The sequence below is a fragment of the Tachysurus fulvidraco genome, chromosome 11 (assembly GCF_022655615.1).
Source record: "Tachysurus fulvidraco isolate hzauxx_2018 chromosome 11, HZAU_PFXX_2.0, whole genome shotgun sequence".
NCBI classification, from domain to species: Eukaryota; Metazoa; Chordata; class Actinopteri; order Siluriformes; family Bagridae; genus Tachysurus; species Tachysurus fulvidraco.
Window position 1 is genome coordinate 12,106,325 of NC_062528.1, and position 23,247 is coordinate 12,129,571.

The following is a 23,247-nucleotide window of genomic DNA, read 5'->3' on the forward strand; positions in this document are numbered from 1 at the left end:
TGGTCAATGTTGTAGAATTGTTAATGATAGCCAAAGTGTAATTCTACATATTTTATTGTGGTCATACCAAATTCATTAAATCATTCACCCTTAATTACAACACTCAGTTTGGCCAATTAAAAAATGTACTGTGTCATAGCTTACAATCATATGCAATATTGATATTTTGTCATATCGCCCTTGTCTGCGATGCTTACAAGCAAATTAAACAGTAAGTAAAGCTTGTTTTCTGAAGCAAGTCAGATGTCACATTCATTAAGTGGACCAGTCATGCTCATGTGTGCTGAAGCTGTGCACTAACTATCATATCTGTATATGTAGGGGCAGTGAGAGCACAATTCCCTGGCTACAGTGTTCACGCAGACAGTGATGATGCCAAGAGCTGGATACAGAGAGAAGCCACAAAGGACTAACATGATTGTTGTGGGAAGGAGAAATTGGAGGATGCAAGAGGAAAAAAACAGATTGAGAAAGAAAAGAAGATGGAGGATTTGGGTTGAATTTTGAGATGTAGTAAGTGGAAGAATGGTGGTTTATCCCAGAATGTAAAAAGGAAAAGTTGGCAAAAACAAAGAGGACAAAAAACAGAGACAAAAACAGAGAGGACATAGGGGAAGAAAAGGCCAGAGAGAATACAAAAATACATTTATTATGAATGCAAAGATTTTCATTTACCAAAGCTATTGTTTTCTCTTCTGCTTCCAGATACACATGATCTCAACCTGACCAATATGATAATATTTACTGTTTATATATCTACTGGTGTATCTCTACTAACAGCTTTAGAAATATGTGACTATGATGCATGAAGTCTTATTCTGATGTACCAAAATAACTGTCAGGAAAATAGATTTCCAATAGATAAAGTACAGTACTCTGCACCTTATGCCAAGAATCATCAGTTAAAAAAACAAACAAAACAAAAAACACACATTAAAAAAAAACACCCATACAGTATATCACACTTTCCATTACTCAGACTAAACATATAGAGCTGTTTCTCACAATAAAATATTCACATTTTAAACCGAAGCTCATTAAAAAATAAATGAATTTTGCTGCGATGAATTCTGCTGCAATGAATTCACTGAATTCTGAATTGAAGTCATGTGTTGAAGGTAAATCAGATATACTTTAAAAATGTCTTACAAATTTAAGACTCTTGGATAAGGCTCAGGAAACAAAGAAGACTTTACACACATTCAGACACACATTTATCTCTTAAAGATTACTGTGAAGAGTTCACTTCGGCTTGCTCTCTTTAGTGAGGAAGTGCAGGCTGACAGCTTGCAAGCTCACAGCTCTATGATACATACTCAGTAGACTTCCAGAAATGTCCAGGGTGGGAGAGTCTCCGGTTGAGCTTAGGAAGCTTCTCTAGTAAATCAGCTAGCTGAGAGAATGTTGGTCTGTCCTCAAGTTTAAAGGACCAGCACGCACACAAGATCTCCTTTTAGGTGGACAAAACAGATATCAGTTAAAGGCCGCATGGTTAAATCTAGTCTAGTCTCATTTAACTAAATTAATTACAAGAAAAACAACAGTAATATTATAATTTGGAAGGTACTAAAAAGTAAAGCAAGCATGATGTTTTGAGCACAAAGACTTTTCAACCGGTGCTTTAAAATAAATGCTTGTTTCAAAACTATCTTCCCCTTACAATTAATATTTTGTAATATGCTGATATGCCTGAACTGAAGTGCACCTTTCTGGAATGTCTAATAAAGTTAAAGACGTGGAAAAAAGGTCTTAGCGCAGTCCTCCTGGCCGTTTGAAGTTACGGTAGTTTCATGAAAGCAGACGTTCCTCTTTAATTAAGAGCAAGGTTCATGTCCAGAAGATCAAAATAGTTTGTGTTTCTTTAACCATTTCAATGCTGCTTTTTGAAGTATGTTTTGGGCTGAAACGTTTTGTCACCAAACACACTAATGGTACACATGACCAAAAGTTTTATTCTTATTTGATATTAATACATGATGCTGAGTGCAGTTCTAACTACTATTGGTGAACTTCATGCACTGTGTTTTGGTAAATGCTCTCTGGAGGAACTGGTTCTTATGAAATTGTTCTTTAACAATTTATTGTGAAAGTTGACGGTAAGAGTCCACTGTGTAATACTATTCTGCAATCTTTAGGCTTTTTTTCCTTCCTTCAAAATCCTCCTTAGTGTACTTTAGGGAAAGAAGGCAGTGTGCTTATGAGTCCAGTTTATAGGAACCTTCAAGTCATTTCAGACATGCGAAACGTAACAGGAAGTACTGTGCAACATATCTAGCAATACAGTAGTAAACAGTTTTGGAGATATGGAGTATGGAATAGGAAAGTTAGATTTTGCAGTGGAAGTGAACTGGGTTTATTTACTACTAGGTTTATTAACAGGTCAAATGACAATATATAATATATAACTTTTGTAATAACTTGTAGATTATACAAGTGGGTATGTAAGGAACGTGAGACTACACAGTCAGCTCCATGAATATATGGACATAGACATTTGAACTATCAATTACTATTCATGGAGCTGACTGTGTAGTCTTACATTCCTTACATAGCCCCTGTATAATCTACAAGTTATTACAAAAGTTATACAAGTTATAATAAAATGCAGGTGAACTGTTGCAGGCTTACCGTTATTTCCTTGCCCAGGCTGATCTGGGCCAGCTGTCTCTTTATGCCTTCTCCACTTCCCAGCAGCCAGATAGCAGCTTCGGCTGGCTGGGTTTTAATAGGCCAGTCTCTCACCTGCAGCTCATACCAGATAGTGCTGAGAAATAACCATGCCGACACAAAGCCATATGGTTAGACCAAGTGCTAGTCCTCAGGAGGGTAACACTTTCTAAACCAGTTAGTCAATCTATGAACACAAGCTGCTTGTTGGCAAAGGTGACAGTTTTATATACAGAGCCTTTAATGCACAACATATGGCTAAAACCCAAGCCACACGGAATTAAATAATGTTAGTGTAATATGGTCGTAAAATGCATGAACGAATGCACTAACTGCTTTATACACACAAATGAATAACAACTGTTGGAGCAATCATCAGGAGCTTTGTCTTTTGTCTATTAACCTGATTACACCTGTGTGTTATGAGGCAGGATGTGTAAAGGGTTAGGTGTGGTCTTTACCCAAAGGCATAAACATCAGCAGCTTTAGAAAAGGGTAAGAGGTCTTCATTTCCAGGACACATCTTCTGTACAATCTCAGGAGCAAGGTAATAAATCCAACCTTGAGGCAGTTTCAGTTCATTTTCTCGCCTTCAATTACACAAACATGTCTGAGTTACTGATCACAATAGCCAAATTTCATAAGACTTAATAACAACTGAATATAATTTACCGATCCTCCTGAACCACTCCTGATACTCCAAACAAACCAAAGTCTGTGATCACCACTTTGTTGTTGTCATAAAACACATTTTTGGACTTTAAATCCTTGTGCACGATATCCTTTGCATGGAGGTAACCCATTCCCTAACAGATGAAAAAAAGAGAATTAAACAAAATGAAGAACACAAAACCGAGATGTAAGATAATCAAAGAAAGGATGAAAAGATGTATACCTTTACGATTTCCTGAGCGATTTGCCTGGTCTTATTGATGTCAAGTGAGCTTTTAGAATCTCTGACAACAGAGTGCAGCGTCCGACCCTTGCAGAAACTGTAACAAACACAAATGTTGTGCCAGACTGAACTAAAATATACAGAACTGACCCTAAGCACTGAAACCTGCAACAAGACTCACCTTGTAATGATGGCCAGCTGAGGAGGGTTCATACATGCTCCCATAAACAGCACCACGTTCTCGTGCCGAGTCTGTCTGTAGTTCATCACTTCCTTCTTAAAAAGCTTCAAGTGGTCTTGGTTATTCCCATCTATTTCCAGCAAGCGCACGGCCACCTCCCCATGCCAGCGTCCTCGGTACACTTTTCCCCAGCGGCCTTTCCCTATAAGCTCCCCAAGCTCAACTTGCTCGAAGGGAACATTCCACTCCTGCAGGTATACACTCGTCTGACTGGCCTTGCGTGAGATGGGGCCCTTCCAGGGTCTCGTGCAGCTGGGCAGGTCGTCCAGTTCATCGTCTTCACCTTCAGATTCCCCATAAGAAGCCGCCTCGTCTTGTCTTTCATTTTCCTGTTGATCTTCTTCACCATCCACATCGTCATTCTTGAACAGAGAAGATACATATATTATAGTGAATTCGAAAATAAACTGCTCACTTTATAAAACTGAGCAAAAATCATACATAATGCACAACACATGCATTTGATATTTATGCTCAATAGCATGGGGTCACAGTTTAGTTATTATACTATTAAAAGATTTTGCTTTAGCCATTATGTAACTAGAGCAATTTTTTTTATCCATGATGAAGGCCCGTTGTTTTAGCATGACATATTTATACAACATTAATCCAGGAATAAATTAATTTAAAATGATCAATTTGTTGCATTCATTTTAAATTGTAATGGCAATAATTGTGTTAAATTTTTGTAAAAAGGTTAAAATAATAGAAAATACTTTTTCTGCCTGGTCACTTATGTTAACATGTCACAATGAATGTTCAAAAACAAAACAAAACGAAAAAAAAAAAGAAAAAAAAACATTTTCTGATCATTTGACCAGCATCCACATTGCACAAAAATTTGACTTCTATCCCTAAAAAGTTTCATTTCTTAGAAACTGAGACACTCTTGAGTGCTGACAGCAGCTGTATTCCATACTCACTTCAGCTGCTTCTTCCTGCCTCACTGCCTGTATGATCAGCTCATTCGATGCTTGTTCTGTGTCTCTGGAAACAGGAGAGAATATATTAAGCATTTGTGAAGGTTTTTTTCTTCTTTCGCAAAGATACAACTTTATCACTCAAAATATATCAGTCCTTTTTTATTATCAACCGATTTTAAGAACCTTTCCATAACCAGATTAATATCTGAGAAAAACAGCTGTATTTTACAGAACTGAGATTTACAGAGTTTTACATACACGTTTTGGTGAAACTGTTTCAGTTTTGTAAAAACTTGTTTATGGATTCTATCATGATCGTAGCTAAACAGTAGCAAAAGTTATGTCTTACCCTAATTCATGGCCATCCTGATGTTGAGAACCCGATATATCTGTAGGAAAATTCAGACATACAGATGATCAGGACTCTCAGTGTTCTCAGAAGTGTTTTGTTTCTCAATAGCTAATAGAATAGTTTTTTGACTTTAAAAAAAATCTTAAAATTGTCCAAATAATCTGACAGGCATATAGCTAAGAACCATACCAAATAAATGTTATGCCTTTGTTTAACATACATTCATTTATTATTTTTTAAGTGGCACTTAAGAACTAAACTCAAAGTATAATGGTTAAACACTTAATATATTATAAAACTCAATAAGATATACAGTTTTGTATGTCTAAGCCTTTAAGACGTTAATCCACCTTGACGCTCAGCACAACATGCTCAAAGATCCAGAAGGTGGCAATAGAAACCAGAAATCATGCACCACTTCTCAACCGTGAAGGCAGCACAGATCGAACACACTTAGCATATTGGTTTACAAAAATTGTTCACTTGTTATCTACAGAGATCAGACAAAGTGTTTTATGTTTTGCAGTAGTTTGTTAGTCTTTGGGAAGATCTGAAACACAGGAGTTATAGAGACAGGTTTAAACTCACCAGGGAAGATAAACTGTTGTCTGAACTGATAATGGCAGGAAGCTAGTGATCAGGACAGCGTGAAAAGAAAATCATCCAAGCAAAATGCGAGGAAAGAAAGATAAGTTAGAGAAAGATTTCATGCTTTTGGGCCACCATACCTCTGACAGATACAGATTAAAAGGTTACAGATTATGCAGACAGATGTTACCTAAGATTACCATTGACAATGTGTAGCTGATTTTGGAGATTAAAGAAAGTTGTTAGTGTCCACTGACCTGGGAAGTGAAATCGGCCATCATTGGGCCCTTTAGGAGAAGGGTTTGCTGGTGGAGTGGCACTTGGTGGGTTGCTTGAGCTGAAGGCAGGTGAGGAAGGTGTGGAGGAGGTGGTGGAAGAGGGGTTACTGCTAGAGTCTGGCTGAATAACCGGTGGAGGAAGGTCCTGAGGGGAAAACAGAATAAAGCTAAGGAAACTAATCAATGAATTATGGTCAGATACAAAGCATTGTTACTGTGACCACCTCAAAGATGATTTTTCCATTAACAGCCAGAAGTGCTCTAATCACTTTATACCCTAACAATTAAATCTGACATGACAGGAACTTCATTTGGTTCAACTCCCAAGACAAGTTCAATCCTGTTATGATGCTGTAGCAGTTATGAAGCCTCATTTCCTAACCAGCCTCTTTTTTTTATCTCACACAGTTACTAAGACAAAAAAAATGCAGCTTGACATGTAACTGCAAAATCTTCCATCTTGAAGACTTGTTAATCAATCTACCTTTCTGTTCAGTCCTACCAAAAATGTCTTATCCCAGAGAATGGATTATATCAATTAGAATGTATTATAAACAGGCCAAGACCTGAAGTCAAACCAAGAGCAGTCTATGTAATTCTTGAAAAATGTGTGGGTTTAAACAAAAGGTGTTTAACACATCTAACTGATCTGATCTCTTGTCTCATATTCATCTTTTGTTCTTGAAACCAAATATCCAAACAAACAAACAAACAAACAAACAAACAAACAAATAACTACAAATACTGCTAATAAATTATCCATGCTGGTCTGTGTGTGAGTATATAATTCATTAATTTATTTAACTTATAGAATGTGCTTGTAAAGTACTATAAATTGCTGGAATTTGTCACTCTTGCCTTTTTGTTTAACGTCTTTGGTAATGTGCCAAATTGTGTAGTTGAAGGTAGCCGCTCCACCTGGTTATTAATGTCAGAGGGCACTGACTCTGTCCTTCTGATTTTCGAAACTAGAAAGAACAAAAACAAAAGCATCCCTTAAATACTGCTCAGTGTGTGAAAAAAAACAACAAATCACATTTCAGTTTGCTATATATACACTACATGACACCTACTTGGAATGATCTGGCACTGAGGTGCTTCCTTGGTACACTTGTTATGGCACTTTAACCTGATGGTTAAGAAGATCATTAGACGATTCTGCACATTTGAATCAGGACTGATTGTAAAGATAGGGCACACATCCTGACTTACTTGCAGTGTTTGCACTTTACACCAAAGAGCATATTTTTCCGACACACCGCACACGTTTGGGAGAACCATGACTTGGTGGAAAACCTATAGAGGTTAAAAAAGTAGCAAACTTTTTTCTGCCCATTGTGTTCTAACAAAGATATAAATCATGAAGAATGAACCAAAATGATCGTGAACTATACTGAGGGAAATACAGACTGCAATATCACAGGAACGATAAAAAAATGATCAGATTGTCTCACCTATGTGTGATTGTAAGACCATAATCTCTCCTCATAGCCTGTGGAGATCTTCCTTTGTCTAATAGAATCAGAAAAAGTTCAAAAGTGAGGCAGAAAAGAAAACTAAAACAGAAATCAATATGCCAACAAATGAAAAATAGATTTTTACAGCAGAAGTGGATCTACCTTTCAGTGTTGGACTTTCCACATGGATTCGTGTGTTGGGAATAATATGTGGAGAAGGGACAGAGAGCAGTGGCAAGCGTGAAAGTGAATCATCACAGCCATTTCTCACATCTTGCACATTTACATGGACATTGAGAAGCATCTTATTCTTTGTTGCATTCCTGCAAAAAAAAAAAAAAAAGAACAAACGATACATTAGTTAAAAATCTGAGCAGTATAACTTAAATTATGACTTAAATTTCCTGCTGACCAATCTGAAGCCATATTTCCCAAGGAAATATAAAAAGTGAAGTATACAGCTGTTTTGTCTGAAAAAGCAAAAATACAATTTAAAAATCAGTAAACTTCATGGGATACAAGACTGAATGGTCATCTTTAGAACTTCAGGCAGGCATTCAGATTACTGGCAGTAATACATTTCTGCTGAGGCATCAGTATTTTTCTGGATGATGGATGGTCTTTGGAATGAAAAGCCCCTTTCTGGACGCCACAGTGTCTGAGCTGTTGGCCTCAGTATGACACTGGTGAGAAATGCAGAAAGTGGCTCCATGGACGTGTGGGATTCTAGCATTCCTCTTAGAGTGTAAATTATGACACTCTCATGTAACAGCGTGCACATTAGCTGTAATGTGAAAATGTACACTGTCGTGGTTAACACACAACACCAAAGTATGGAAGCATCAAAACAAACAAATATAAACACGGTCTAAGAGCCCAAGGGCACCAAGCAACACACCTCGAGTATCTAAACCTGCAACCTATACAGTAGCAATACTGCAAGTGAGGATTAATAGCCTTCTTAAAGATCTAGAAAAAATAATGTGAGATTAAATATGAAACACAGGAAAAGACAACATTGTACATGAAGAAATTCAAAAGGGTGGAACTTTGACACTGTGGATGCTAAAGATGTTTGGGATTATGCCCTGACTACATTTTAATATAAAGAGTTCTGGTCTTTGGTTTCTCTGTGTTTTGACGGTATAGTGTGTTAAAAATGTTCGATACCTTCTTTTCATGTTTTATTATATTCTCATTCTAAAAACATAAATGTCTCCGCTTTGAAAACAATGGTTGCAAAACATTACATTACACATTTTTCTAGAAGAGCATGATACTGTTGAGAAATGCAGGTGACTGTGACCATGATGAGAGGGTGAGGCATTAGTCAGAGTGAGGTTATGACACATTCATATGACATCATGTACACTTACTGTGAATTGTGAATGTTCACTGTGGTGCTAAACATGCATGACCAATATTTAACCCCTCTGTGGCTTTAGCCAATCTGACTCACTCATAGTGTGAGTTACGCACTGAGCTTCCTGACATCTGGATCGTCCCACATATACAGTACCACAAGTAGATGAGATGTGAAAGGGACTACATTTTAAGAGCTGCCAGAATGGATCATAATTTAACTATCGTTTTTAAAAAATATTTATAAACATGTCCACGTTTCACCTGCCAAATTAAAAAAGATTAAGAAACACACTGCCAAGCCTTTAGCCTAATGATACTTATTACTCTTGAAAATATGTCTTCATAACTATATTTTAGTTTTCTTAAATTACAGAACTTACTTAATTGGATAATTTGTCAACAGATGCCTAATGGAATTAACCTTTATCTGTGGTTGAACCTTATATAACATTGTATTGGTGATGTATTGCACTACGTAGATTCTAGAAAAGCTTTCATTTGTACCCTATGCAATAAGTCAAAATGTCAGAATTCATCCTGTGTATTAGGACAGACTTCTTCATTTAAATGGTTATTGAATATCAGGAACAGAGTGACATTGCTACTGGCTAATAACAAAAAAGTGATTTTAAAACAGGATACTTTTTTTATGCATCATGAAATCATTAGTCTACTTTTGCATATTCTAATGCATTTCCTGGAATCTGCGAGCATCGGTGTTACTTGTTGACATCAGTGTGGTAGCTAGGTGTTAGAGTAACCAATAGAACAAAAGATCAGTTGACTGAAAAACACCTCAACTGGTTCAAGGCAGACGAGTTGGAGTTTCCGCTAGCTATCATTTTAATCGATCATTATTTAATAAAAATAAAAAACAAATACAAACATAAAGCCCACAAAATGTAAGGGCACCAAGTAGCACCTTTCCAAAATGTCTGAAACTCTGTGATAAAATGGTTCATTTTTGAACCACACACAGTTTTTTTTTTTAGCATTTGATCCTCATTTGTAGTATTACTTAAGTAAAGCAATATTGTACAATACTTGTTAAAATTCACAATTCACAATGCTGAACTTGTTGACAGTGCAGTATGTAAATATTCTTGCTATGTTCTAAGTTTCTCATTATGATGTCATAAAATAAATGTCTCTAAATGCTAAAATAATTAAATGCTAAAAGTCTTGCATTTGAACAGCAATGATCACATCGATTCATCAACTGAATAAAATCAGCTTGCAGGATCAGGATTTTTAGTTTACTTTCTTTTTACTTTTCATTAAATGCCTAGTAAAGATAGTATATTAGTTTCATTACACATTTTGGCACTCTTTTATGGATACGCATGGTTGGACCTACTTGTGTGCAGGCTCCTCTATGCGGTTGGCAAGCTGCGTGTGGCTTTTGCTACGAGGAAGGGCGGGAAAAAGCTGGCGGAGCTTGGATGGCGGTGGTGGTGTGTGTGGTAGCTTCAAGAGGTCATTCCTAATAGCGGGTGGTGTAGGGGGCGGAGTCGATACCATTCCCTGTGGGCGCCGTAGCAGCTGAGGTGAGGAGCAGAAGGGGTCGGTTAGTCCATTCAATAATGGGGTAAGATGGGACCCCGCTGGGAAGTCCAGAGAGGGTACAGCAGAAACAGACACAGAACGTTGGGAGCCAGGCATAGTGGGAGCAAAAGGAACATGAATGGCTGGGTTTGGGCTGTAGAGTTGTGAGCTTTGAGTGATGCAGGAGAGCTGATTAGCTGGGCTGTCACAGCGAGCAGGTTCTACGATCCAGGGAATTCCGTCTTCTTTGAGCTCCCGTCCTGTTGCAAAAGCACCAGAATTAGAAAACATACACAGACGCCCCAAAAAACAAAGTCGTGATGTGCACAAGCAATGAAATATGTTTCAGAGATTATTTATTTGTTTGTTTGTTTGTGGGGGGGGTGTTAGGGTCTGAGTCTGAGATACAGCCAGCTTGACTGCCTGCAGAAATGTGCAAGGGATTCAAATAAAGGGAAATACATGTTGCAATAAATTAATGCTAATGATAAGAGAGACTGAAGAGTTAAAATTTTGTTGGATGACACTCTGTTGTGACTAGTTATTTTATGTTCACATAAAACTTTTCTTTCTTTCTCTTCAGTGTCTCTTACACCCTTTTGCTATATCCTGATAAAACAGGTGGACTACCAGTTATCTGCAACAGATCAATAGCAATTTGGACCCACCTGTCCAAGGCCCAGAGCTGGAGGTGGAGGAGGTAGAGGAGGTGCTGGTGCTCTTGAGACAGGAAAGTGCAGCAGTGATGCGGGAGCACTCATCAGCACTGGAGCCCAATTTCCTCATGGTCTCCTGCACCTGAGAACCAGACATCTGCAGCAATGCATCGAGAGACAGATTCACTGGGACTGACTGCACGAGGGAAAGAAAAAAGAAACACTGACTTAATGATGCTGTAACTCAAGATGGTAAAGTATAAACATTCCGTCTGCCAATTTACAAAGAATTGCATCCAGTCAAACAGCAAGGAACTATTTCTGTACAAATTGCACAGTACATATAAACACACCTTAATTTATACCTATTCAGAGATAATCTACCCTATTCTTCTTTATATCATTCTGTACATCTTTAATGCTTGACAATGAATAATTTCCTTATTTTAAAACCATTTGTGCCAAGCTACTTCTTCGAGCTCATGATGATTCAAAGATCAGAGCACAAGAAGAGGAGGAGTGTTGAACCAATGGCTTTCAAACAATAATGGAAAAAACATCAGCAAGTTACTAAGTCAGAATAGCAAGTACCAAACTTTTTGTCCATATCACTCTGTAGCCTTGGTGTCAAACACAACAGATGCAGATTTGACTAATTTATCTCCTTTACCCTTTAGAGAAAGGAAAAAAAAATGATGGCCAACTATAATCTACAAGGTTCCCTTTGGCCATTTTCCCTCTGGGTGGCCACCAGAGATAGAGAAAGGCCTTTTCTGTGTGCTGATAAAGAGCGATTCAGTAATGTCCACCATAGGTGAAAGCCTTCCCCCAGTCCCCCACTCCCCACTCAGGGTGTTGGCACAGTACACAGTGTTAGCAGTATTCCAGTAACCTGTCTTTCTCTCACCCTGTCTATCAGTGTGAGGCTCTGCTTCCCTGCCCAAACTGAATTCCTGTGCCCTGGAGTCTCACTGGCGTCAGCTCATCATCAAATACACACACGCAGCCCCTGACACACACACACACACACACACACACACACACACACACACACACACACACACACACACACACACACACACACTTTTAAAAACATTGAACTGCTCAAATAGTAATGTTTTTTCTAAGGATAGGTCAGCAATTGTGGAAGGAATCTCCAGTGTCAGCACTTTGTAACAGTCAGAGGCTTGTAAGTTTTCCAACAAAGCAAAGCCTTCTCATGACAATCTATAATTCTGTCTTATTAACTTGAGTGGACAAAACTTTTGATAAATGTATTATTTTTAATACAGCACTCATTGTTAGCACGGTCAAAAACACTCTTGGGTGTTCTGATTTTAGACACTATTGTCACTGGTGTCACATTTCCTTATGTTTTATTCTTTAAATAGATATAAGGTATTATATATCCTCGATATTGTATATAAGGATTGATATTCTCATGAAAAGAAACTGTTTTGCCATTCAGGAAGAAAGCATACAAACCTTTCTCCTAAGTGAACGTTTACTAATGTGAACTCGACTATCATTTCTGTACAATTTCTTACATTTATTTTAAATGGCACAGAGCATCCAATCAATATCCACAGCACAACCGAGAAACAAGCCGTGTCCCAAAGCAAATACTACTGTTCAGTCAAATGTGGCGCAGTACTTCCTCCAACTGAGTACTTAAATCGAATATGTTCATCTAATTTAAAAATAAAGGCATCATAGTCATAAAAGTAACGAATACATTTTATTATCCTATAAGAATAAAAAGATGAAGGACTTTTAACCACAAAAATTTATCTAGTACAGATCGTTCTCGAGTCGACGTTGATTATCACAGGCACTTCGGAGATTTCAAAAAGATCACCATATTTTCAGCAGAGGAGGAAGAGGACCTATTTTTAATCCTGTTGTTAATTTTGTTCTTGTTAGATGTTAAAATTAAACCCACAAATGTGTGTTCTGGGGAACCACCTAGCGACCTCACATTTGCTGGCCCAAGTATGTGTGATACATGTGTGTGTGTATGTTTGTACAAGCATGTATTTATGTGCATGTGGTTTCTGTTGTGTGTGTGTGTGTGTGTGTGTGTGTGGAAAAAGCAACAATGCACACCACCTACTTAAAGACAAAGGGAGAGATTACAGCATGCACACACATTTCTCACAGGACTAGGAAACACTCTTCCAGGAATCAGTATGGAAACTTCCCTTACTGGCAAAAGTCAGAGGAGCACAGACATGAGCAAAGTGCCAGTTCCAAAAATTTCATAAGATACAAATGTGAACAAAACAATTTAGATTAAAATTAGGACTTTTTCAGAGTGTAAACAAAATATTTGCTGGGACATATAAAGTTGATTATGCATAAATAAATAAAAACCTACACACCAGATGGGTTTTTCACCCGTAAATTTGCACTGGCCCCTGATACAAAATTCCATCCAGAAGTGAAGCTGTGGAACTCCAAACTTGTAATCATGATTACTGAGGTCTGTTGGACAACATCACAACCAATCATTTCCCTAAACACAAAAAGTACCCATGTATCCCACTTAATACAAACCACACTCATTCCATCCTTTAAAGAAAACCTAGAATGCCTGAATATCATGAGGAACCATGAAGTTCGTTAAAAGCAAAAGCCATCAAGCAAAACAATGAGGTCAGTGAAAGTTAGTTAGTTACAGCTGATTTGAAATTGGATTAAGTTAAACCACATGCACTACTCATTAAAGCAATCAGTCAAAAACTAAATATATTATGCAATCTTATAGTTCAAAGTTACGGGGTAGGTATTCGTGTAATTCCATGAATATACACATACACATTTAAAAAAATAAACGTACACCTGCACATTCAGGCAATTATCCAATATTCCCCTCATGTATATAGGTCAAGAACTTCAGTTAATGTTCACATCAAACATCATGAAGAATGGAGAGAAAAAAATGTGGCTTTGATCGTGGCATAGCTGTTTGTACCAGATGGGTTCGTTGGAGTATTTTAGAAACTGCTGATCTTGAAGTTTCATACACAGCTTTACACAGAATGGTATGAAGTAAAATATAAACAGAAATATTACAGTAAAATAACCACTCTTTACAACCATTTAAGCAGAAAAGCATATCAGAACATAATTTGGCTTTACCCATGTGGCAGATTGGTTTGCACTTCCATCAACCAGGCACAGGCATCTGCCCTATAATGGGTAAAGACTCTTTAAAACTTTGAATTTTTGAAACAACACATGTTCTATTTCCAATCATCAACTGTTCACAGTTTCGGTGAGTCTCACAGTCTTTGTGAGCCCATTGTAGCCTTCAGATTCCTGTTCTTGGCTGACAGGAATGCAACCCTATGTGGTCTTCTCAAAGTTCGATGTATTGTGCATCTTCTGATAAATGCTTTTCTGCTCACTGTAGTTGTAAAGAGTGGTGGATAATTGAGTTACAATAGACTGTCAGTTACTCTCCTCCTACAGTAACTTTCATGAATTGCATGAATGCAGGTGTAGAGGTGCTTCTAACATACAGAAATAGTTGTTGATATGGCTGAGTGTAGAATATATATTTAGTGAGAGAGAAAGAGAGCATCGTTTTCATATGAATCTTTGAACAGATATCCCACATAAACCTTTGACTAACTATGTTGTATTTTACCAAGCACATTTCTGTGTAAGGATTGCTAAAGACAAGCCAGGACAGAAAAGATGCTGAGTATAGCGGGTTTGACACATACCCACCCCAAGATGGTGTCTGGACATGTTTTCCCTGCCTGTAATCCAAGTTGACGTAAGATACTCAAGACTACACCAATCATAAAACCAGGAAACAAGTGTGATCCATGAACAGCATTCGGCATTAAAGAAAGCACAATTCACAAATCATTAAACAGTCAGAGCTACAAACATAACTGATAAAAGGTTCCTCCCCTGTCTGCCACCTGATACAGAGTTTAACCTGAACTGAGCCCAAACACACCAAACTGGTGTACACAAACTAACCTGTAGGACCTCTGACAGAAGCTCCTTAGGTCAGAAAGTCCAGATCAGACTGGATGTTAAGACCATAAACCCTCACACATTATGTGTGAGTATGTGTACAAAACAAAGAGTTAACAGCTTACCACAGGAGTTTATATTGCACGCAACCTCTATGAGCCCAGACAGAGTCACAGGCAGGAAACCACAACATCAGAGTAGAAAATAACTATAGGAGTCCACATGAGCTGTTTAGAAAGGATGTGAAGAGATAAAAAAATAAATAAATAAAAGAAATAACATACCAACAAAAAGTCAGGTCTGTAATAATCCTTTCCCATAAATCATCTTTCAGGGACATTAGCAAAGATCCTCGTGTCCCTTCTGAAGCCAGCGGGAGTGTGAGAGTGGCACATATTTACTCACCCCACCTCCCTCTCCAAACTGTCTTTCCCTCCTTCTTTGCTTTGCCCTCCCCTCATCCTAACATTCTCTCTCTCTCTCTCTCTCTCTCTCTCTCTCTCTGCCATCTTTTTGACTTAATACCAATCTTTCCAACTTTCACAAATGACACTCTCTCTTTACTGTGTACAAATCCATTATTCTTTCAATTAAAATGCTTTATTTCTTTCAGTTCACTCTCTGTCTTTTAAACATTATATCTTCCAGGTATCTGATCAGCCTATCACCTAAACCACATATTGAGTGTGCACAGCACGTGTTTCCTGTTAAAGCTGGTCATCTTTTTCTCCAATGTTGCTCCACTACACATTAACGTAACCAGAACCACCACAGGGAATCAATGACCACAAAACTCAGGCTCAAACCAGATTTCAGACATCAGTTTGCTATAATGACACAAACACTGACAAGTTTAATCGCTTTAAATCAGTGAATCAGTGAATCAGTGAATCAGCGGTAATGAGTGTATGTGCGTGAAAAAAAGAGACTAGTTCAGCTTCCTGTTAATAAGAATCAGATATTTCAGCATGGTTGGTCCCTTTGTACTGTAAATCACAGAATAGCGTGTTAGACTGCTAAAGAAAGGAAAAGGAGAGAAGGCTAAATCTCAGGAAGCAAAGCTCAGGGTCAGACCCCCTCTTTCACCAAATGCTCCTCCCTTCCTTAAGAGAAACCCTTCTTCCTGTGACTCTACAGGATATGAGCACTGAATGGGCTATCGGAATTTTCTAAATAAGTATTACATTCAAAGTAAATAATCTGCATTCACATGGATGTTGATTAGCCTTTATTCACCTATCTAATAAAAAATATTTCAGAAACTATTTACATTTACCGCATTTAGCAGATGCCCTTATTCAGAGAGACTTACATTTTATCTCATTTTTATACAACTGAGCAATTGAGGGTTAAGGGCCCAGCTCAGGGGGCCAGCAGTGACAGCTTGGTGGACGTAGGAATCGTGCATTACTTAATGTAGGGAAACAAAAAAGCAAATCACTTGTGACAATTTATTTTCACATATTTTCAATTAGATATATATTATATATTATCACATATAAATATGGAAAATGAATTGTGTGTGTTAACATAAATACTGTATACACACAGTGATACAGTCAAGGTTTCTAACAACATTGTGCATATTCATATTCATACTGTATTCCGTACGCTCTTTCCCCTCGCTATACACTTGACATATGTGCTTGAGATGAATATGAAATGCTGGTAAATAATTTCACTTTTTTACTCAATCTCAAGTGTGAAAAGTGAAGTACTGTATCTAGAGGGTTCTGTTTTTGAACAACAGAATGATGTTTAATAACTTACAGTAGCCTCCATGCATGAGTCATAATAACAAAAAAATAGGTTTCAAATGGCATTACTGTCATAACTTTTTTTTTTTCATTTCCTGGAATACAGCATGAAGTGCACCGTTACTGTTACTATCGCAGCTGAGCAAACTGCAGAACTTTGCAGTCATTACCCGTGTGCTCAAACCATCCTACCCTCTAGTATTCGAGGAACATTGAAATATTTATAACTTATGAAAACAAAGAAATAAATGCTATTAAAAGTAAAGATTTCCTTAAAAAACAAACCTATGTATTCAAGCATGACAGCCATGGATTCCTGGCAGCTGTGATATGCTGGAAAACTAGTGTCTCTACCAGGGAATACACCCAAAACACATTTCCCTAAACTGCACAATCACGCAAGTTCTCTTTAAAGAGCCTGTCTGATCTTGTCTGCCCCAGAGGACATTCCTGTGTGTTTCCTGAGAATAATATAACAAACTTCAGGATGCTTGCAACAGCATAGCTGTGAATGTGACTTTCACACTAACGTCCCGAGCGACCTAACAGTGAAAGAATGGTGGCATGTGGGCCACTAGTCATATTGATGCATTCCTGCTTTGTGAAATCACACAGTTCAGAGAAGTAGAACAGCCTTTGTTTGGTTAAAAAAAGAACAGCAATAAGCTTTTTTATGTCACCATATGACACACCACCAAGAGAGAACATGCACATCTAACAAAGTGCTTAAATATGGCCAAGATACCTGTAAAAAGATGTACACACAAAAAACCTTTTTGCCTCTAATTTCGTTACCCTACCTCAAACACATTCACTTGCCTCCTCTTCTTGCACCTATTCAGTTTGTTTCTATGTAATGAAAGTAGACAAGGCGCTGTGGAAGCCAGTGGAATCCTGTTCTAGCCAGTTAGGTTCGTGTTGTGTGTATACACAGACCGGTGGGGTGTAAAAATAGAGTGAGTGGAGCGTGTAGGACAGAGGGGCTGACTCGGCACATTGTAAGATTAGGAGTCAGATCGGGTGTGGGAGCCCATGGGGGGACTGGAATGTCAGTGAGATCATGAACATGTCTGTTTATGCAGCTTGATACACCAATAATCCTGCACGTCTATCAGCTTTTCTCTCAGGCATTGTTTGCAAGGAAGCAAAATTCAATGTCAACTGAGATTTAAATTGCAAAAAATAGATCTTCTAAATACAATTTCCTTTGTTCTTCCCTCAAATCCCACTATCCCTCTCTGGTTAAGGATGCAACCAAACTGTCAAAAACAGCTTAGTAAAACTTAGTATTGTGTCAACCACAATACTGCTACTAAATAGATTGTTTCTTTACTTCAGGCTTTTGTTTGCTTTCTTCCAACTGAGAAATTACAAACAAGTTGTTTCCGATTCCAAAAAAGTTGGTACACTCTACAAATAGTGAATAAAAAAAGGAATGCAATAATTTACAAATCTCATAAACTTATATTTTATTCGCAATAGAATATAGATGACATATCAAATGTTGAAAGTGAGACATTTTGAAATGTCATGCCAAATATTGGCTAATTTTGGATTTCATGAGAGCTACACATTCCAAGGAAGTTGGGACAGGTAGCAACAAGAGGTCGGATGTACATATAAGGAACAGCTGGAGGACCAATTTGCAAATTATTAGGTCAATTGGCAACATGATTGGGTATAAAAAGAGCCTCTCAGAGTGGCTGTGTCTCTCAGAAGTCAAGATCGGCAGAAGATTACCAAGTCAAGATCGGCAGAAGTGGCTGTGTCTCTCAGAAGTCAAGATCGGCAGAAGATCACCAATTCCCCCAATGTTGCGGCGAAAAATAGTGGAGCAATATCAGAAAGGAGTTTCTCAGAGAAAAATTGCAAAGAGTTTTCATCATCAACTACAGTGCATAATATCATCCATAGATCCAGAGAATCTGGAACAATTTACGTGCGTAAGGGTCAAGGCCGGAAAACCATACTGGATGCCCGTGATCTTCGGGCCCTTGGACGGCACTGCATCACATACAGGAATGCTACTGTAATGGAAATCACAACATGGGCTCAGGAATACTTCCAGAAAACATTGTCAGTGAACACCGTGCCATTCGCCGTTGCCAGCTAAAACTCTACATGATCCAGAAACTCAGGCGTTTTCTCTGGGCCAAGGCTCATTGAAAATGGACGGAAACAGTGGAAAACTGTTCTGTGGTCTGACAAATCAAAATGTGAAGTTCTTTTTGGAAAACTGGGACGCAATGTCATCTGGATTAAAGAGGACAAGGACAACCCAAGTTGTTATATGTGCTCAGTTCAGAAGCCTGCATCTCTGATGGTATAGGGTTGCATGAGTGTGTGTGGCATGGGCAGCTTACACATCTGGAAGGGCACCATGAATGCTGAAAGGTATATCCAAGTTCTAGAACAACATACGCTCCCATCCAGATGTCGTCTTTTTCAGGGAAGACCTTGCATTTTCCAACATGACAATGCCAGACCACATACTGCATCAATTACAACATAATGGCTGTGTAGAAGGATTGTATTATAACTGTATTAGACAAGAATGGGACAACATTCCTATTCCTAAACTTGAGCAACTTGTCTCCTCAGTCCCCAGACGTTTGCAGACTGTTATAAAAAGAAGAGCGGATGCCACACAGTGGTAAACATGGACTTGTCCCAACTTTTTTGAGACGTGTTGATGCCATGAAATTAAAAATCAACTTATTTTTCCCTTAAAATGATAAATTTTCTCAGTTTAAACATTTGATATGTCATCTATGTTGTATTCTGAATAAAATTTTGAAATTTGAAACTTCCACATCATTGCATTCTGTTTTTATTCACAATTTATACAGTGTCCCAATCGGGTTTGTAGCTTTACAGTACCTCGGCTTCATCAGTGCTTTTCTTTTACTTTTGAATGTACCACGAGGTGTACAAAATGTGGCATGTGTTATTGGTGGAGGATTTCAGCGCAATTGTAGATCACCTCACAACTAGCAGAAGGCTGTGAAGTGTCACGTAGTATATAAAACATATTATTTTAAAAAAGGCTCATGTGATGTTCAACATACAACAGCTTTGTATGGAATAGCAGATATTTTGTCACATGACTGTCACTATCATAAACACAATGTTTGTTATTATAACCAAATTCGAGAGCGACTGCAGTTGCAGCGGAAAATCGGGAAATAGCGAAACGTCCTTTTTTAATTTTACACCTAGACAGCACAATGTTAGATAAATAATTTATTTTGTATTGTTAGATCTAGAATCCACAAGCATCTCAAAACATACAAGGATACTGGGAAAACTCGTGTAGCAACTTGAAATGTGACAGAGGATAAAAGGAACAATAATCTGAACAACAGATTTGCACCGCAACAGTAGTTACTGCTTCTAATATAAAAAGCAAATGCAGAACTGAGAAGTCTGTTGTCATGGTTAGAGAAAGCCCTGTCCCTGGAAATAACCAAGAACAACTATTAATAAAAATGTTTCTATCTGAAATACTTTATCTTACACTGTTCAACAGTAACAAACCCTGATTATTTTACAGTACAATTATACATTTCAACAGATGGCACACATTTGCTAATGTAATATATATCACATTTGTATTACAATGTAAAAAAAAACATTTATTGAAATAAACACACACATACACACACACATATAAGAAAACACCATACCTCTATGAATTCAGGCCTGAGGTTAATGGTATGGAGCCAATCCACTAGATGTGGGAATGCGCTGAGGGCCAGCGATCGCTCACACAACGGAACCCTCTGCTTACATTGCAGCTGCTTACTGATGTACTTTGCCAGTTTCACCTACAGGGGACAGACACATACATAAACCACAGAGCTTATAGAGGAACTAAAACTGAGCATCATTCTCTCTTTACATGCACATAGTTATTTTCCTTGTCAGTTTATTCACTAGAGCTTCACTGAAAGTTGTACATTCCCTATATGTGGCAACAGGGAAACTTCACAATAAGCACACCACCCAAAAAAAATTGTGATGCAACATATATAGTAAGATTTTAGTATTTTATTTCCAGTTTGTAAGGCAGTGGTTGCTCAGTCGTTAAAATGTTGGACTACCAATCAAAAGTTCACCTCCCAGCACCACCTAGCTTCCACTGCTGGGCTCTTAAACAAGGACCCGAAAGCACCAACTTTTTAGTTGCATGAATGAGAAAATATTATTTGGTCAAGATAACTGGATAAGAGTATCTGCCAAATGCAGTAAAATGTAAAAGTCTCAATACAGGCCTCCATACATATTAAAACAGAGACAGAAACCGAAAAAAATTGCAGGCATGATCATGAGCTGTGAATACGACTGGACATGTCATCTTGGTGCAAAAAATGATTCCAATAAGTCATAGTGAAACCATTGCAGTGTAATTTCACTCTCAGCACATATACATCGTTAGATTTTTTTTTGAATAATGAATCTCTGTTTAATTTAAACGTGAAAAGACATACATAACATTCATGTATTTATACCCCTGTTACTACACTGCAGCTTTGATGAATGATTGTGATTATTATTGGACATCGTGTAATCATGAAGGGCTGAAGAATTCAAAGAGTATAGACTAAATGTTTGCACATCAAACAGCTAGCAGTAACCTGAAGCCCAAGTGGAATGACGTCACAATGTCAGGAGATTGCAAGATCTGGTGATACCATAGACATGTGAGGTTGAGAGCAGATGCCCACTAGAGTATAATCAGGCCTGCTTTTGGCTGAAAGGATGGCATTGATTTTAAAGATTTGTGGTGGCTTCACATGCTCCAGAGTAAGCACATTATCCCTCCTCTAACCAGACTATGAGAGAGTACTGGTGACAAGTACAGTGGAAGCAAATGAGGTAGAAATAAAATAAAAAAGAAGAAAAACGCAACACTTGTATGTTTATCATAGAATCCTCAAGTCAAAAGATCATGATAAAAAAAACTCTGCAAGGTTAAGAAGTTAAGACACCATGTTTACTACAAAATTTCTAAGAGCCAGTTCTATCCGCAGTTCTACATATCTAACATACATAACACTCCAAGCGATGAGACCCAGAGCTGAGGAAATCCCCATAAATGACGTCAGTGTGATAAGGTGGGTGAAAACTGCTGTTGCTATTGCTGTCTGTGTGTGTGAACAGGCTACACATGTGGTTAGCTGCAAGGATGAAAATGGGTTGAAGCAAGAACAAGTTTATTAGGTTGCTTAAAGGAACAAGAAGTTTCACCAAAAGTTTCATGTTCTTTAATAGGTCAGTTACAGTGCATAGTTAATGACTTTAGCAGTTATTACACCTGCATGTTGGCTGGGAAATACAAAAATATACTATTCATATCTGAATCTATAGCATACAAGAAATAATAAAGTTTGATATAAATTTGATCACAATACACAAATATTACCACTATAAAAATTTATAACAATTACAAACTGCAGCTGATCTGATATTAAAATCTTAATTTTAGTCACTGCACATTTTTTGCCACATAAATTTTTTTTTTATTTTTGTTGACTTTAATAATAAAAAAAAATTGTTGACCTCACAGTTTTTTTTTTTTTTTTTACAAGATTAGAATGCAACACTGCTGTTTTGATAGCAAACCTATCTATTGATGTATAGGATATACTGTAAAATGTCTTCCAGAAGAGTCGTATGATACGTTATGATATGGCAAATGTCCTTCATTTGGCATTCACTAGTCCACACCCACTAAACAATGCCTTTTACTGGATCCATTAGGGCACAGTAGCAGACAAGCCTATAATAATCAGAATTGACTGTGACTCATTGTGAAAAACAAAAGCCAACATGTCAGCCACTAGCAGGTGGGACAATCTCCCGTGGCTCCACCTGTCTTGCTCTTGATTTAGAGGCCCTCCTAACAGCCTGCATGGTAGTCTATAAATAGCTAGAAGTTATTATAGTAAGCAAGTCTGACCTGTCTTTTCTGTACCCATGACAAACAAGTAGAGCCGGAAGACAGAGACATCCATCTCTGCACACAGCTGCCTGATGAACCACAGGCCCGGAAAGCCTCATAGTCTCACACACAAATAGACATACGATAGTACAACATCAGCCAACCATCCACGCTCTGAGAACTGCAGAGCCAGTTTGAACAGCAACAATGTTCAAGATAAAAGCTTTCTGTTGCTAAAAAGAGCAGGTCATGGAGGACTTGTGATTTATTATCTCCTCTCTACACATAATCCAAACATCCTCAGATTATTCTTTCCTTCATTCTGAGCACACCAATTTAAGGTGATACGAGATGACTCTCTGAAGAAAGTGTACTAGATTGGTCAAATTCCTTAACTGCTTTTCATTTTCATTTCTCATTACTAATATTTGGCACTTAAATAAAATATGATTTTTATACTGCTACAGATATAAAGTCCATCAGCAGTAATGTGACAGTTTGTTCGTATCACAAACCACAGAAAGTGAAAAGCGTGTCGCATTTTTGAAGAAAAGAAAATTATGAGAGCAGTGTTGTATTTTTTTAT

At 37.8% G+C, this 23,247-nt stretch overlaps 1 protein-coding gene across 9 annotated transcripts in view; it reads right to left on the minus strand.

Moving 5' to 3' along the window:
• Positions 1–758: 758 nt before the first annotated feature.
• The window catches only part of ksr1b (kinase suppressor of ras 1b), a 29,693-nt gene continuing 7,204 nt past the window's right edge, over positions 759–23,247 (minus strand). The window contains exons 2-19 of one of the 9 annotated variants that reach the window (XM_047820537.1): positions 20,404–20,544; positions 10,980–11,124; positions 10,124–10,571; positions 7,564–7,724; positions 7,399–7,456; positions 7,157–7,240; positions 7,018–7,073; positions 6,803–6,912; positions 5,924–6,089; positions 5,667–5,708; positions 5,076–5,115; positions 4,727–4,790; positions 3,744–4,165; positions 3,563–3,659; positions 3,340–3,473; positions 3,129–3,257; positions 2,629–2,764; positions 759–1,450 (exon numbers count right to left, since the gene is read on the minus strand). In XM_047820537.1, the coding sequence (XP_047676493.1) occupies positions 1,304–1,450; positions 2,629–2,764; positions 3,129–3,257; positions 3,340–3,473; positions 3,563–3,659; positions 3,744–4,165; positions 4,727–4,790; positions 5,076–5,115; positions 5,667–5,708; positions 5,924–6,089; positions 6,803–6,912; positions 7,018–7,073; positions 7,157–7,240; positions 7,399–7,456; positions 7,564–7,724; positions 10,124–10,571; positions 10,980–11,124; positions 20,404–20,544 (2,580 nt within the window). In that variant the 3' untranslated portion in view covers positions 759–1,303. Of the gene's footprint in view, positions 1,451–2,628; positions 2,765–3,128; positions 3,258–3,339; positions 3,474–3,562; positions 3,660–3,743; positions 4,166–4,726; positions 4,791–5,075; positions 5,116–5,666; positions 5,709–5,923; positions 6,090–6,802; positions 6,913–7,017; positions 7,074–7,156; positions 7,241–7,398; positions 7,457–7,563; positions 7,725–10,123; positions 10,572–10,979; positions 11,164–11,874; positions 11,895–15,244; positions 15,388–17,517; positions 17,622–20,403; positions 20,545–23,247 lie in introns of those variants that run through there. The other 8 variants (XM_047820536.1, XM_027147700.2, XM_047820542.1 and 5 more) reach the window with 8 other exon arrangements.